This window comes from Rhinolophus sinicus, linkage group LG09, assembly GCF_036562045.2.
Source record: "Rhinolophus sinicus isolate RSC01 linkage group LG09, ASM3656204v1, whole genome shotgun sequence".
In the NCBI taxonomy this organism is placed as follows: domain Eukaryota; kingdom Metazoa; phylum Chordata; class Mammalia; order Chiroptera; family Rhinolophidae; genus Rhinolophus; species Rhinolophus sinicus.
This window is the reverse complement of record NC_133758.1, coordinates 31259589-31277107: the sequence shown is the minus strand read 5'-3', so window position 1 is coordinate 31277107 and position 17519 is coordinate 31259589. Positions and strand designations below refer to the sequence as shown.

Sequence of the window (17519 nt, the reverse complement as noted above, 5' to 3'; positions counted from 1 at the left end):
AAGTTATAGGTTAAATGATAGTCAAGAAAAATGTATAAGTAATAGCTAACAATGGCAAGAAATTGCTGCCGTGTTTCCCCGAAAATAAGACCTAGCTGGACCATCAGCTCTCATGTGTCTTTTGGAGCAAAAATTAATATCAGACCTTGTCTTATTTTAATATAAGACCTGGTATAATATAATAATATAATATAATACCGGGTTTTATATTAAGTTTTGCTCCAAAGACACATTAGATCTGATGGTCTGGCTAGGTCTTATTTTGGGGGAAACAAATATACATAGGCAGGGCATCAAAATCTGTATGTATGTTGTATCAGTTAATCCTCACTACAGTAGACACTGTTATCACTCACTAAAAGGTAGACACTGTTATCCCTGGTTTAAGGCAGCCTCAGAGGAAGTTTAATATCCTAATGTAGAAAAGTAAAGATATATGTGAAACATAAAAATAATTCTTAAAATGTATATGTCTGATATACAGACATGAGATAATAGGTCAGTCACTTTAATATATAAAAAAACATGCAAAATACGTAGGGAAAATACTAAGACAGTGGTAAAACGGGAACAAGACATAAATAGGTAGTTCACAACCATGTGAAAGTAAAAATATATGAAAAATATTAAACTTCACTTTCAATTAAAGAAATTAAAAATAAAACAACCCTATAACACCTTTCAAATTCACAAACATTTTTAGATATTTTTATTGTTGGGTTGTTTTGCTTTATTTTAATAATGGTAATATGTAATGTTAGTAAGGTTGGAAGCCATTCTCATACTTTATTGGTGGAAGTATAAATTAATATGCTAATTCTGGAAAGCAATTTGACAGTAACAGTAAATTTCAATGACTTTGAAAATAATTGTACCCTTTGATAAAAATTTCATTTTAGATTCACTTGGAGAAATAATATGAAATAGATACAATGATATATGCCCAGCGATTTATTTTAGCATTATGTATAGCATTTAAAAATTGGAAACAACCAAATGTCTTATAATAGAAAATGAATAGTCATTGCATAAGTAAGAAATCTTTTGCAGCTACCAAAGGGGTGCATCAAGTTATATAATAAACTACTTGTAGGCGTATAAGTTTCCTGGAGAGCTACAGGTTTTCTGGAGAGCAGTTTGATAATATTTTAATTGACTTAAAATGCTTATGATTATTAACCTAGTAATTCTACTTTTAGGAATATCTAAAATGAAAATACTTTTGCACAAAAATGTATAAACAAGGATATTCATCACAATGTTATTTAAAATAATGAAAATTTTGAAGCAGCCAAATGCCCAACAATGGATAAATTAAATAATAAATGAAACAAATTATTTAATAAATTATGATACATTCATATGATAGGAACCATTTTAAATGTCTTATTAAAATGTTTAGTGAGAGAATATGCATTTTATAAAATACCATCTACCATTAATTTCTGATATTTGAAATTAAAAAGTAGAGAATGATAGAGAGAAGGAAAGAAAGCAACGTCTTAGTAATGATTAACCTATGGGCAATAGATTAATTTTTCTCTTTACTTTCCTGTGTTTTCTAAATTTTCCCATATATATATATATATATATATATATATATATATATATATATATATTAGAGGGAAGGAAAGAAACCAAATTGTTAGTAATGTTAGAAAGCAAAAATGTTAGTAAAATCCTCTTAGGAAAGGTATTCCTGTGAGTGCTAGGCTACCCATGGTTAGGGCAGTGGTGGTGAAGGGAAGGGTGTTGAATAGGCTGCCTATTTTTTTAATCTTTTCATATGTGTGTATATATATATATATATATATATATATATATATGTACATATATATGTATTAATAGTACTTTTGCAAAGTGCTGTAATATAAATTAGATTATAGAAGCAGAATTTAAAATTGCACGCTCAATGTGAATGCAGCTATGTATGGAAAAGAGGCAAAAGGCTATCAACCAAAACGTTGATAGCGTGATTTCATTCTCTTTTGTGTTGTTATCTGAAAAACTTAACTTCCACAGATGAAAACCTTCTTAAAAGAAAGGATTTATTGAGCCATATGCTAGCTAGAAAACGACCAGTTCCCGGGCATGAAGTCTAAACCACCAGCAGAAGCGCTAGGTGGAGAAGGCAACATGTCAGTGGTCCTACAGTTGACCAGCACTTTTATACATTATGTTTCGTGGAAGAAAGTTATGCATTGTTTTGAAACAATTTACATTGGCTACAGATAAGGGGGGCAGGAAAAGGTGAAGCGGGGGCAGTTCTATAATAGGAGCACAGTCTCTAAGGAAGAAATATTTACTACTTTTGATGGGTTCCAGGCAATGGTCCTGAAAGCTCATGCATATTCAGCATGTGGTGGCATCTAGTGGTCAGCTAATAGATGCCCAGAGGTTGATACAAAGCTCCAGCATACATTCAGGAATGCGAGCAACCTTTTGTTAATTGGCCCACAGCTATTAACTGGTTAACTAGTCCTGTCCCTTTCTCTCACTCCTCAGCCACTGTAATTTCATTTAGAATGTCTCAGAATTTTTCTCTTGTCAGTATAATTTTTGGGATTTTTCTAAAAAGTAAGGAATCAGGGCAAAAATTATTTTGAGACAGAGAGGGAGAAAACAAGGCCCTCTTTAATCTGTAAAAAGTAATGCATGAGAACAGAAGGGAATTCTAATAGGTTTTTCCTGCTGCAGGAGCAAGAAATACCACTTGACCAGTTTAAAAGGAGGAATCGCCTATTGTAAATAAAAAGAGCCCATGTATGCGTGGCTTCAGATTTGTTCAGATCCGAAGACCCAGAGGACTTACCGAAGCTCTGTCTTCCTGTTTCTGCTTGTTTCTGCTTAGCATTTTTCCCAGGGAGTCCTACTCAACCAGCATTACCAGGTCTTGTGGTTCTCTCTCCTCCAAGTGGCAGGTAGGATGGTTGCCAGTAGCCCCAAAATCACATACCATCCCCTGAGAATCCCTAGCGGGGAATTTTTCTTAGTAACTCAGACAAGATCCCAGCAAGTAAGTGGCAAAGGCTGGCGTGGGTTGTACGCACAGCTTGGAATGGTCACCATGGCCAGCAAATGTCCTGACCCCCAGGCCTGGTTCAGTTGTCCACTTCTCTGTCTGAAGGGAAACAAACTCAGCTCCACAGCAATCATATGGATTAGATTATAAAAGAGGTTATAGGCAAAAAAGAGGAAAGGGAATGTTAGGACAATATGACAAATGTCAGTAACAGATACTAGTAAGTACGATGCCAGACATTTGACAAAATTACCTCATCAGTCCTCACAGAATTACATTTCCTTCTTGAAATGTCAAAGAAGGAAATTGAGGGTAAGAAAAACTTATTTGCCCAAGAACATGCAGGTAGCACGTGGCAGTGAGGAGATTTGAACTAAGCTATGTCTAATGTTGTAGCCAAACCTCCCCTCCAAAATGTTTGTCTTTCTTAAGCTCCTATGGCTGCTTCATCTGCATTCGAGGTTCGGAGAGATGTTCTGTGTTTCTGCATGTGAGAAATGACAAGGGAGCAAACAAAAGCTTTAATACCTTCTGAGTAACACATCTAGGTGACTGGTTGCTTCCGTCTCCCCTGAGAACACTGCTTGGGAAAAGCTAACAAGGAGAATAATGTAGCAGAATGAGGGCCTTAGGTAAAATGTTGGCTATTTTTCATACATTAAAATCAGGTGTAGGATTCAAATATATTAAAAGAATTTCACACTCCAAGTTTTAAATTTTTTTGAAGAAGCTTCGGCACATTCCATATTAGCATTCAGAGTGTTTTCAACAGGTAGTAGGTATTCTCAGAGATATAAAAGTAAGCACAATCTAAATTAGGACACAAAGAAAAGACGGGATGGGAAATTCAAGGTAGAGAGACATAAATGGCAACCTGGAATGATGGTCTTTGCAGATCTGGCTGTTTTCCAACCAAAGCAGACAGTCTTAAAGGAACCTAAGTTTATTTATACCTGCTGAGGATTTACTCTACCTAATGATTAAACCTTCAGGACACACTAGATAAGTTTAGTAGAGCTTTAAGACTTCAAATTTTGAGTTCCCTTAACCTACGTGTTTCCTGTCCTCAATTTGCATGAAAAAACGTATCTCCCCACATCCAAGAAACAATTCCAAAAATAAATATAGGCATTTGCTTGAATCAGGACATTATGTCCCCAGTTTTCTTTCCAAAGCCTACAGGATGTACAAGTTGCTCTTGAAGTCTGTCCACAAGCACAGCAAATGCAAGTTTCACATTTGCTCCCCAGATGAGTGTCTGTGCTTGGCAAAGCTGCACATAATAGATAATGCCCATCAAGGAACTGCTGGATGACTAATTTGTGGTAAAAAATTAGTAACAAACTCCCAAGATTTATTTAGCACAATTTATTTATGCTCCATTTAGAAATAAACTTCCATACATTAAGCAATGTATGTAAAAGCACTTTGTACTTTTAAGCATTCAAGCAGTACACAAATGGCTGGGGACTCTGACATAAAAATGTCCAGCCTGTATGTTGGTCCATCTGGAACTAATTCCTTGCAGAGCCATGGAAGGTAAGAAGTATTGCTTTGTGGTCCCTGGTGCCCTTCTTGACAAAATTGAGAAAACATGGCAAAGTAGGAAGAGTACAGACCTTCGAGTCAGATTTAAGTTCAAATATAATTTTCATGCAATAACTAGCTCTGGGACCTCTCTCAGTCCACATGTTCTCTCATTTGAATAATCCACTTGTCAGCTGAGACTTCCTAGTCCCTTGGGGAGTCTGATAAAGTTGGTGTGAACCAATGTGAAAGTTTAAACCGTTCCCACAACCTTTGGGAATTCTTGGGGATTACTGTCCCTTAACCTATTATTCCCCTGGCTTCAATATTATGCAAGCTGTGTCTCCATTTCCCCCTTTATCAGATTGCAAGTGAAACTCTGCCCCCTCGCCAGTGTCCACCAAAGAATCCACTCCCACTGGCATATCTAGTGATTGCACTGAAGGTTTTGGGTTGGCAAGGGCTGGGGGCGGCGTCACACAGCTTTTTTCATCTCTTCAGAAACCTCTGTCTTACTTCTCTGTTTTTTCACTCTTCAAACATGTTTTCAGATTGTTTCTTAGGAACTACAAATATTTTCCTTCTTCCTATGCAGAGAAATTTAGCTCTTCGGTGCTTGATCCAAACTTTGAGATTCAAATACATCAATATTTTAGCAGAACAAAGAGTCTTCCAATGGCATCCTCAGAAGACAAAGTTATAAATAAAAATAAGAAGTTTTCCATTATCTTTTAAAAATAGTAATAATAATACCAACCTTGCTCCTTTCCGAGATTTCTTTGAATTTTAGATATAAAGGATGTAAAATACTCTGCACATAGTAAATGCATAATAATGCATGATGATGACTGGGTAGCCAATGTTTGCAGTAACTGTATCTCTGTGGGTATCTCTTCTCATTATTAATTATTTGTGCAATCATATTTTAATGCTTGTCTCCCCCATAAGACTATAAGTTCCCTGAGGGCCGGAACTGTTTCTGTCTTGCTTACCACTATGTCACTAGCGCCTCGTACAGTGCCTGGCCCACATATTTAACTTTTTATTTCATTAATGAATAGATGAATTAATAAATAGAGAGATGGGTGTGGAGGATTTGTTTCTTTCTTTAGAATTAGTGACTTTATAGGTAGAAGGAGTGACAGGGCAGGTGATGGAGGATGAAGGCAAGTAAAATGTTTTCAGAATGTTGTGAGCTCTCTAAGAGCTTGGGAAAGATTAGCACAGCCTCAATTTCTTCATTCACTCCTTGTTTCTGTGCATTTTCTGCTCTCCCCACCATGTTAGTCTCATACCTATTCCTCTTGGTTTTATCAGTCTCCCTGAAACTGAAAAAAAAAAAAAAAAAGACAATAGAATATTTGTTTGCCTACCTCCACATTGTCTCACTAACACAACCCATAATCATTAGGTTTACAGACTAGTCCAAAAATACTTATCTTACCCATGATTTCTTTGAAATAGTTACATTTTTCCCCCTAATATTTTTCCATGGCAGATATTTTTCTTTTTAGCTACTTGTTAGAGTACCTAAAAGTCTAACTTTAGTGTTACAGCCTTTTCTGAACAGGAAACTGTGCTCTATGCTATCATGCAGCTTATACATATATGCAGCGACAACATATTGTAAAGCAAAGACACTGGGTTTACAGTCACCCACCTCTGTGGACCTCCTTTCTCATCTGAAAATGAGGAATCTGAGCCAAAGAAATGGATTTCAAATAGCCTGAGTGGGTTGGTTTCAGCCCTCCTGCCCCTATTGGAGCAACTCCACGGTTATGTTTCAGATGCTTGGCTCCAGTTAAAGACTTAATTTGAACAAAAGATTCCATGGGAAAAATGAAAATCAGCAAGCTTATGAAGAGACTCTTCTATAATTCAAAGTAAAGAAAATTAAGTCACCCATCAAATATTTTCTGTGTCTAAACTGCTGTTAGTAGGATTGTCAGATCAAATGCAAAATGTGTAGTTAAATTTCAATTTTAAATAAATAATGAATAATTTATAGTATATGTAGGCCCTGTGCAATATTTGAGACACACTTATACTAAAAATAAATTTTTATTTGCTAAATCTGGCAACTTTACATACTAGACACTTCAAGATTGGGGGGCAGGGGTGAGCATTATATACCAAGAAGAGCAAAAAGACATTATAAATTAAGTTGAATTTTTTTTCTGCTGGTTTTCTTTTATTAGTGGTAGTCGTATTAGTATTAGTATTAATAGTGTGGCTCTTGAAAATTCATTGCATTTCTTCATTGTCTTATCTTTCAACACTCTGCCACTTGCCAGCCAGAAGAGACAGTTCTACCTGGACCTAACTTTTAAAGTGTACTGTTCACACAAGGCCATGAAAGTGTTCATGAGAAACTAGCCACTTCCTCACTTTCATCTCTGCCTCCTTTTATTACGTGATACAGGGTTTTCATCCCTAATCCACCCCCAAAGTCTACCTCGCGTGACTTTACTACTTCTGGAATTTATTTTCAATTAAAAATTGAATTCAATAGGAAAATTGGGTTCAACATACCATACAGAATTTAACTTTACAGCAAATATACCTAGCTAACATCTATGCTACAGAGTTGGAAATTCTGGTTCAATGCCCTGCACGTGGAGAGTGCTGATAAACACTGATAATGTAGTGCTGTGCTTGTACCTTCAGATTAGCTGTTAGCTTTGATAAAGTTATAATCACAGGAGAGGGCAAGACCACATTAAATTCTAAAATGTTACTTTTCCTAATTAGTATTTGCACACTGCACATATGTGTGCATACACTATTTATTGTTAATCTCCATGTGTTCGAGATTTCATTTCTAAAATCTGTAGAAGATAGATATATTTCAAATAAATTATATTTGAGCCACATTGAATATGAGTACATCCACCCAGGCAAACCATTTTAAGAAGTATGTATTCCATTGGTTTTATTGCAAGCAACTGTCACCAAATGAGGAATTGAATTGCTTTCCATAGCCATGTGTCAGGGATCTTAATAGTCACAGGTAATGGGAGAAGAATGAGAGATTGTACACACAGAATTAAATTCCAGGTTCTAAAACCACTAGGCTGCACTGATAGAAGATGGAGTCAGCTTTGTAAAGGTAGGAATTTCACTATTCTTTCATTTTTGGCTTCATTTAAACTCCTTGGGATTAAAAGACATTTGCTCACATGCTCTTGGGCCACTCAAAATTGTGCATTTAAAATAAGAGTGACATATGAACTTTTGAAAATTTTTCATAGTACATTATAGCCGAAAACATAATGGATCAACCAAGTTGTTTGAGTATAGGTCCTGTTTAAAAATAATGATGGAAAATTCAGTAGTGAATTTTGAAAAATTAAAAATAAAATACCTGATTCTAGAAAGTACAAAATATGGGGAATAATTCCTTACTTGTTTTTCAGGTAATTTAATCTTCAAACTTTGCCATACATCCTCGGGTTTGTTAAGAAGGACATAACATGCCACAGGGCAACACATTTCATCTTTGGCTCAGGAAGAAATTAGCTCCATTTAAAACTGGACAGTAGTAGAAAACAATTTGTATTCATTTTTAAACAGCTGTATTGTGAAAGTATTAGTATTTGAAAGATACTTGGCTTTTTAAAAAATATTCAGAAGTATCCAAACTTGACCATTTGATGCTTAACTGAAACAGAACTGTATATTTTCGATGTATATAAAGACTATCTTAATCATCAAAGAAAGAGTTGGGTACCATTTATTAGGGAGATTTAGTCCAATTTTACCTATGAAAGTTGTTATTTAAGTTTACATCCACAAACAGCATGCAGTTTAAAATTTAAAACAATATGTAAGCATGCAAAATTATTTTGTGAAATGATTGAGAAACTTCACTTATTTAAGTCAAATATTAATTATGCCTTCTAAAATGGTCTGTTCTTCACCACATCTCCTCGGCTCTTAAATATATATTTGAATCTATAAAAGTGAATAATTTCCCTCATTTTATTTCTAAGTAGTTTCTCTCAGCAGTAACTGAGCCATCTCCATCATGGGCCTCCCTCTTACACTATATACAACCAAAGGCTGACTGCTTAGAGGAAGCCCTCCAGTTCTTGGGAACAGCTTTCTATCTGTGAGTTCCACTGATAGCCCTTCCAGGTCAAATTTTCCAAAGCTTCTTAGTCTCTTCCCATCTCTCGTTTATCCTGTGTATATTACTGTTATATTAATATTCGGTAATTACTGGTTGTATTATTTAACTCCTGTGCACAGAAATCTTCCAATTAACATCGCTGAGATGGTACATGCCTTCAGTGAAACTGACAGTCTTATGAGTGATACAGACACACACAAAAAAAAAAAAATTCATAAAGTCTTGTATGACTATAATTGTGGTACTTGTTATAAAAGTAAGTTATGGGGGCCTTGTGAAAACAGATAACTAGAATGTATTAGACAAATTAGAAAAGGCTGCCCTGGAGTAGTGATGCTAATGGGTGATGGCCAAGTTTGGGGTTGGGAGGCTTGGGATATGCATGGGGAAGAGAAAAGAGAATATTCCAAGCAAAGGAATTGGCAGAAAGGAGGCCTTGAGACATATATAACTACAATGCAGTGAGCGAACAGAGAGACATGGGCCTGGATGAACCTATAAGCTGGAATGCTCAGAACCTACAAAACCATTTTAAGGATTTTGGACTTAAAATTAAAGGCAGTGGGAAGTCCATCCTGCTTTTACTTGCTTTCTACAGAATGCATCTTAATTTACTACAGAGGCCCTTAGACATAGGAGGCATGTCTACTCAATTAGCTTTGTAATCACAGGCTGCCATAATAGAAGCACATCTGAACCAAGGAAGGCACACACGGTATAGGCTTAGCTGTTGAGGAGAATATCCCAGGACCTCATAAATTAAACAATGTAGCATTTCTACTTCTTTCCAAACAAAGGTATCCATATCGGTTGTTTGCCACTCGAAACACCTGGTTTCCTGAAAACCCAGATTATCACTTAAACCCGGCTAAGCCCGGACACATTTTTGAGGTTGAGTTGTCACCCTCCTATAGCTCCTTTCTCTCCGGTTTCCTCTCACTGCACCTATGCCTCTTTATTCTGTCCGTCTGTCTGCTGTCCTGATCTGACGAATCCCTTCCCTCTACTGTTAGGACTCTACTTTGTCTGAAAGAGGCGAGCATTCGACAGTAAGAAATGCTGATCTAATAGTCATGCCCCTTTCGATATCCCTTATATCTGGAGTTTTGTGCAGCGTTTACGGTCTTAGAAGGGTCCTGGTTCTGAGCGCCCAGAGCCATGAGCAGCACATTAATGGAGGATTAGTGCAGAATGCCACGCTGGAGAAAGTTTCCCAGATCAATGCTACAAATAGCTCTTGACAAGTTTTGCAGAGAAAAGCTACATAATTAGTTTGAACCTTTTAAACTGAAAAAACACCTGATTCTGATTCTGTGTGAGAAGAATATAAGCAGGCTCTATATCAAACCTAAACACATTTGTCATATATAAGGGACATATTTTAAAACTAAAAAAGTGACTATTGTTTTTTTTCCTTTCCTTTTTTTTTTTTTTTTTTTTCTTGGAAAGGAGTAATCCAGTTCTCTTTCTGTTCTTCACCATCACAAAAGTCTTTTCCCTACACACTTCCAGAAAATATTGGCATAATGCTAAAGTTTGGGTGAACAAAGGCACACCAAACTTTAAAGAGCTCTGTCATTTCAAGGTCTCATTAGCTTGGTTGCTTTGCAGACAATTAATGGACCTTAAAGAACAATAATTCTCAAGTTTGAAACATTTCCAGGCATATGGTGCGGTGCCATAGGTCAATGACTTGTTTACTTGAAAGGACTTCAGTGGATCTTTGGGATTATGACATTCAATTGTGAACTCCAAGATTCTCATTCTTCATTCCTCCTCTCATCCCTTACACCCCATATTCCTTTCTTGAAGGGATTTCACACTAGAGTTTTCACACTACAAAGATTGGCTCAAAGATAGAGCTATGTAAATCAAAACAGACAAAAAAGTGGCATGGGCGTGTGAAGGCAATATGATAGACTGAAAAGCATCTATAGCTAGGACCCAGGAAATTTACATTCTGACCTTGCTTTGCTACTTCACTGTGCAGCCTTGGACCTATTGCTAGATTTCTGAGTTTCACTGTTCTCACCAAGTGATACCACAAAGTCAGGAAATGGTAGTACAGAAACATATTACAAATGGGAAAGTAATGGTGAGGAACGTCTTGGTCTGACTCCTTTATTCATGCACCACTTCCATTTGCCCCTGAAATGTTAGGCAGGCCTGACTTTATGTGACTGTAAGCGACAGGAACGACTCATGTTTCAAGCTTAATAATGTAATGGCTCACAGCTGGAACCAAGTGTCTCTGAGATGGATTTCTATATTATGTGAGCTCAAAGGATACTGTTGGTCACGTATAGTAAACTTCCTAAGTCCCAGAATCCCTTTCAACAGCTTTGTGGAGCTTAGAAAAAAAAACAGTTTTTTAGTAGTTAGTTCTCTCAGGGCCTAATCATTTCCAGGTAGTAGTTTAGACTCATTTAGTCTTTGAAGTCACTAAGGTGCTATTAAGTGCATCACTGCTCTGGTGCATTGAATGACAGTGAAGTGGTGGACGCTAGCCTGTGTGCTCAGCACCGTCAGGAAGTAGCTTAAGTACCCTCCACAAAAGCCTTTGTTAAAAAAGAACGGATTGTTCAGTCAGGGACACTGAGCCTGCTGCTATTACCCTTTGCTGTGTTCTGATGAGGGCCAGGGACACTTGTTTCCGTAAATGCAAACGCTGAAGCATAAATCTGGAACACTGGCTTTCAGTATTTACAGATTCACGGAGAGAACACATCCTCGTATGATGCATCAGAAGAGTGATTTTTTACAATCTCAAAAGTATGTCTACAGTGGTGTTAATGCTATTTGGCTAAAAATGTTTTGTTCGAGTGCTACAGTTCTTATTTTGAATCACTGTGACTGTTTCTACTGGTGTATCTGTGAAATGGAGGTATTTGAAATATGGCCATCATGAGTCAGAGAAGCGCAGAGTGTGTGTGTGTGTGGGGGGGGTATTTACAAATACTAATTGGGAGAATTGTAATTCAAAACTTAGCTTTGTTTTCTGGTTCTCTGGGCAGGTCTGTGTCTACATGACTGTATATCACTTTGTCTTTTATTTTATAGTAAGAATAATACTAAGTAAGTGTGTGATCTTTTAATTGGCTTAATGTAATTCTTTGCAGTATTGGCTTTTGGAGTTATAAAGTTCCCAGTAGCAGGCACCTCATGTCCACACCCTTTAGTTAGCTGGCAAATCTTATGTTTCATAATATTATATCTATTATAAGCAGAGCATTCTCCCATCCAGATGATTTTCGATATGTGGTAGACTGGGTTGCAGTGATTCTTCTACTGTGATAGTCAGATGTGTGATCTCATATTTCAGTAATCTGAAAATATTCTTTACTATATTTACCTCTATTAAATTTGATCGTATTAATTAAGCAAGGAAAACTAATTAAAAATATTGATATAAATGGAATCAGAGTGCAGCCTAGTTATTTCTAATCAGGAAGCCCCTGAAATTGAAAGGGTTTGTGTCAATGGTAACCTTTTGTCCAAGGATTTCAGCACTAACCCTCTGGAGTGGAATATTTCTAGCATGTAGTTGATATAGTGACTCCTGTATGAGCCATCCAGATGTGTTCAGGAATTACTGAGGGAGAAAGTACTCAATTTGAGTTTGTTTTATGATGGCATTTAGCAGGTGCTTTGTAAGTGTTGGTCAAACATATATGGCAGTAGGATGAAGAGAGTAAAAGCTTAGAGTGAATGTCTGTCAGACTGACCTAAGTTTAAATTTCAACTCTTTAAAATCTCTTAAGTCTCACTTTCCTCACCTGTAAAATGAGGATATTAAAACCACTACATCTGAGGATTAAATAAGATCATGAAAATTTGTAATTAACATATGTAGGTTTCAATAAATGAATATATTATATTTAGGAGCTAATAGAGTCTACGAAAGAATCAGTTAGCAGAATAGCACGATGACTGAGTATATACCCTCTAGAGAGATTTCTGAAGTGCAAACCCTAGTTTGGTGGCTGCCAGCAATGAGCTCTTGTGAAAGTTTCTTAATCTTTCTCAGCTGTATTATTTTCCTGTTCCCACAGTCACAAATTATCACAAATTTACTGGCCTAAAACAACACAGATGTATTATCTTATAGTTCTGGAGGTCCAGAAGTCCAAAATGGGTCTGATTATGCTAAAATCAGGGTGTCGGCAGGGTTGCTTTCCTTCTGGAAAGTTCTAGAGGAGAATCCGTTTCCTTGCCTTTTCCAGCTTCTAGAGGCCACCTACATTCTTTAGTTTGTGGGCCTTTCCTCCATCTTCAAAGTCTTTCTTTCCTTTATGAGGACTATTATAATTAATTGGGCCCACACAGATAATCCAGGATAATCTCAAGATCTTTAATTTAATTACATCAGTGAAGTCTCTTTTGCCATGTAAGGTACCATATTCACAAATTCTGGGAATTAGGACATGGGCATCCTTGTGGAAAGCGTTATTCTGTCTACCTCATCAGCCTTGGTTTTCTCCTCTGTAAAACAGGATAGTATAACATGACCTATCTCAAAGTTAGGGTAGAAGTAAATAGGATATTTTATGTAAAATGCTAAGTTCAGAGCCTACCCACACATGGCAGGCACTTAATTAATGTTGGCTGTTATTATCAGTGAATGAATCTCATAGTCCCTTCCTGCTACATTACCCAGGCATTCATGCCTCTGCCTCAACGGGATGATTTAGAGGGCCTGCGTAATTCAAGACTGAAAAGAAAGGCTCATTCCCACCAGCTATTCATCCCCACTCAAATTCTTGGCAGCTACCAATGTAGAGCCATGGCTCTCTCGAGAAACAGAGATTTTTTCTGGTCGTTCCCCTTAATTTCAGACAAAACTCTCTTCAATGGAAGGGACATAACTAAGAGCCTTATATTTCATACAAACAGATCCAGAGGCAAGAAATAAGGGCAGCCTCTGTTTCTTCTCTTTCCATTCTGTACTCCTGTCAAGCGAGTCAACGCTTGTCTCATGGAAAGGACCATGGTTTGCAAAATGTCATTGTTTACTGCTGGGGATCTTGCAGCCATAACTGTTGGCTGTTTATATACTCTGCCTGTTTCTTTTCCATGTGGCCTATTTAATTTTGGCCTGTGTATTCATTAACCGCAGACACTTGGCTGTACTTTTATTGGATAGCAATCATCAGAGTCCCTACAATGTCATTGCTATTTTCTAAGTTCTTTTATATTGTTTAAGCCTGAGATATTCTCCATAGAGAGAATGTGAGTGGGGAAACGGAACAAAAAAAGCATCATTTTAATTAATTTAATATTTAACTATGGGTTGATCTCTATTCCACTTTTTACTGAGACATTAAACTAGATTGAAAAGTGGTTAAATGTAGGTTCCCTTAAGTCCTCATTTTAAGTGAAAACAAAATAGCTCCTTCTGCACACTATAACAGAATTCTTGAGATTTACCCTTTAATAATATTTGTTCTGGCACAAATAAATTTTCAGAGACATATAGAAGAATTAGTAGGGAAGAAAGGGATTTTTTTTTTAATTTAGTAAACATTCCCTTTGATCTTTTATACCTATCTTGGTCTGCATTCTTCTGACACTTTGTTATTGGTTCTGAATCCATAAATACATAGTAATGGTTATATTGACATCTTCCCACCTACCTACCTTAGCCCTCTTCCACCATTTCCCCTCCCATCTTCCTTATCTCAAAAGACCGTTGCCTCCTGTAGCCTCCGGAGCATATCATCCAAACCTGATCTCTCCAGGAAGTATTCAAGAGCAATGATTGTTTCTTTTTCCCAGTCAATCAAAATTGCCATGTCCTCACTGTATTTATCTCAAACAAGTATTTTTTTAAAAAAAAAGGCAACTAAATTTGTTAACCTAAGGTGGACTTTCAAATTCTCTGAGGAAAATTTGCATTTTTAAGGACATAAAATTGATTTTTTCCTAGTTTTATTGACGTATAATTGACAAATAAAATTGTAACATATTTAAAATGTACGACATGAGTATTTCATACACGTATACATTGTGAAATGATTCCCACAAAGTTAAGATATCCATCGCCTCACTAGTTATCTTTTTTAATTTTTTATTTTTGATGAAAACCAGATCTCTGTTGGCAAATTTCACATTTAAAATACAGTATAATTAAATACAGTCACCACACTGTACATTATTTAGAGCCTCAGAACTTACTCATCATAAAACTTCCTTTTTTCTTTTCCCACTATACTTGCCTGGTCTTTCTTTCTCAAGCTAAGAACTGCCTGTTTCGTTGGTTTGAGTCATATTCCCTCATACACGTAGAAATGAAGACAATGAATAAAGGAGCTGGGTTAAGGAAATAAAATTAAGAGCGAGAAGAGAAGGCTGGATCAGAGGTAGAGGGGAAAAAATGGAAAGAGAGGGGGAAGAAAATGAAGGGAGGAATGCAGAGGATATATGCACTTTATGACTTGCAGGTCTCTTTCCCTAGCAAAATTGTGACATTGTGACATATTAACTCCATCTTGCCTAGCTCCCCTTGATGTCCACTGATGCATATCTTAAATTATGCTCTACCCCAATTCAGTATGTGTATGTGTGGGCAATGTCCTACCACCACTACCCTTAGGGAAAAAAAGAGAGTGGTCCTCTTGAGTCATAATACAATGCCATTTTGGTCTTTCTTAAGAGGCCCAATGGACTCTACAGTCTGACATATCTGGTTTTAAACCCTAAATTGGTCATTTGGGCAATTACTTAATCTCTCTGAAGGTTGGTTTCCACATTAGTAAAATGGGAATAATAATAACATTATGGTGTTCTTATAAGAACATAAATGTGAAATTTTTTGCATGGTACTTGGTACATAGTAAGCTTTTTTTTGTGAAATTGTAATTGTTTTAATTAGTGTTGTGCCAATTATTCTTATTTTTATTCTTACTATTACTATTTCTTCTCCCAGAAAAAGTGAGATTTTTTTGTACTGTTGCAGAAAACTTGTCCTGTTGCAGAAAACAATGTATTTACTTGCCTACCTAGCACTTTTCCACCTTCCTAAACTCAGCACTCCCCAACCCTAAAAAATGAAATGGAAATTTTAAAGCACACAAGCCTCTCTGGCTAACATCTCAATGCTCCATGTTCTGTCATCCACTTTTATTCTCATTCTCCTTTTCCCAGTTCTCATGGAAATCACACTCCTGGAAGTGTAGATAACAATTAGCCCGTGGTCAGTAGCAGCTCTGGTTGTTGTGGTTCTCAACACATGATAGTTGGACAAGGGAGGACCTATTTCTTTCTGCCACTCTTTCTAAGATCTTCCAAAACAAAAGATAAAGTAGAATCCTTTCAAGCACCAGGAGTCATGCTGGTGATGTCCCACGGTACTTTGGATTTCCCAGCTGACGGTTGTGGCCTAACACATGAATATTGAGTTTGTATACCCCGGCACTCTGGTTTCTACCACATGAGGAGCCCCCCACCTGGGGCAGAGGGGAGGGCCTTCTCCTATCATCACTGCTCCACCTAAACATCTCTCCTTTCCTGGCTTTATGAAGCCACTGCCAGCCTTCTGCTCTCTCCCCTGGATAGTTGCTCTATCGATGCATCCACTGTGACTGGCTTCCCCCTTTCACTATGAGTTGGTGCTGCCTATAAAATAAAGCTACCTTTGTTTCTCACCAAATCCTGGCCTTCTTCCCCTAAACCAGCCCATGCAGGGAACTATAATTCCTTTGTTTGTGTATCCATGGACATGAATATTTGGGGGGTGAAGGGGAGGTGAAGGTCCATCCCTTTTATCAAATCATTAAAAGGCCCTAAACCTTAAAAAAATGACAGACTAGACAGTTTTGCACTGCTTAATCAGCGAATATATTCTGTCTTGTCACAGCCTTTTACTGAGAAGCTAAATTTAACTCAGTCACTTGAAAAAAATAATTGGGATTACAATCTTTAAAGTTTTCCAAAATATTTCACTTTTATAAATGTGTCTGTGTGTGTGTGTTATAATCCCACTGTAATGAAATAAGTGGGGGCTCAAAAAATTCAATTACAAAATTTGGGGTTTTCTTATTGCAAGGTTAAAAATAGTCTTCTACAGACACATGCAAAAAGATGAAGCTGGATCACCTCCTTACACCACATACAAAAATAAATTCAAAATGGCTTAAAGATTTAAATGTAAGATCTGAAACCAAAAAATTCCTAGAAGAAAATATAGGAAGAAACTTCACAGACATTACCTGGAGTAAGACTTTTACTGATATATCCCCTCGCGTGAGGGAAGTAAGAGAAAAAATAAACATGTGGGATTACATCAAACTAAAAAGCTTTTTCACAGCAAAGGAAACCATCAATAAAACAAAAAGGGATCCTACTGAATGGGAAAAGATATTTGCCAATGATATATCTGATAAGGGGTTAATATCACAAATTTATAAAAAACTCACTCAACTCAACTCCAAAAAAACAAACAACCCAATTAAAAAATGGGCAGAGGACATGAAGAGACATTTTTCTAAAAAGGACATACAGATGGCAAACAGACATATGAAGAAATGTTCAACCTCACTAACCATCAGAGAAATGCAAATAAAAACCACAATGAGATACCACCTCACCCCAGTCAAGATGGCTATCATCAATAAATCAACAAACAACAAGTGCTGGCGTGGATGTGGAGAAAAGGGAACGCTGGTGCACTGTTGGTGGGAATGCAGATTGGTGCAGCCACTATGGAAAACAGTTTGGAGGTATCTCAAAAATCTGAAAATGGAACTACCTTATGATCCAGCAATCCCACTCCTAGGTATCTATCCGGAGAAATCCAAAACTCCAATTCAAAAATCTTTATGCACTCCTATGTTTATTGCA

The 17519-nt window shown here is 36.8% G+C and overlaps 1 protein-coding gene across 41 annotated transcripts in view; it reads left to right on the top strand.

Annotated features, from left to right (window-relative positions):
- Positions 1-17519, top strand: part of DTNA (dystrobrevin alpha) — a 355310-nt gene that overhangs the window by 204340 nt on the left and 133451 nt on the right. For 4 of the 41 annotated variants that reach the window (XM_074340153.1, XM_074340156.1, XM_074340154.1 and 1 more), the window contains exon 1: positions 11326-11453. The exons of 17 other annotated variants lie outside the window; for them this stretch is intronic. In XM_074340153.1, coding sequence (XP_074196254.1) covers positions 11341-11453 — 113 coding nt within the window. In that variant the 5' untranslated portion in view covers positions 11326-11340. Of the gene's footprint in view, positions 1-8636; positions 8661-11325; positions 11454-17519 lie in introns of those variants that run through there. 20 more of the 41 variants (XM_074340140.1, XM_074340155.1, XM_074340151.1 and 17 more) reach the window with 11 other exon arrangements.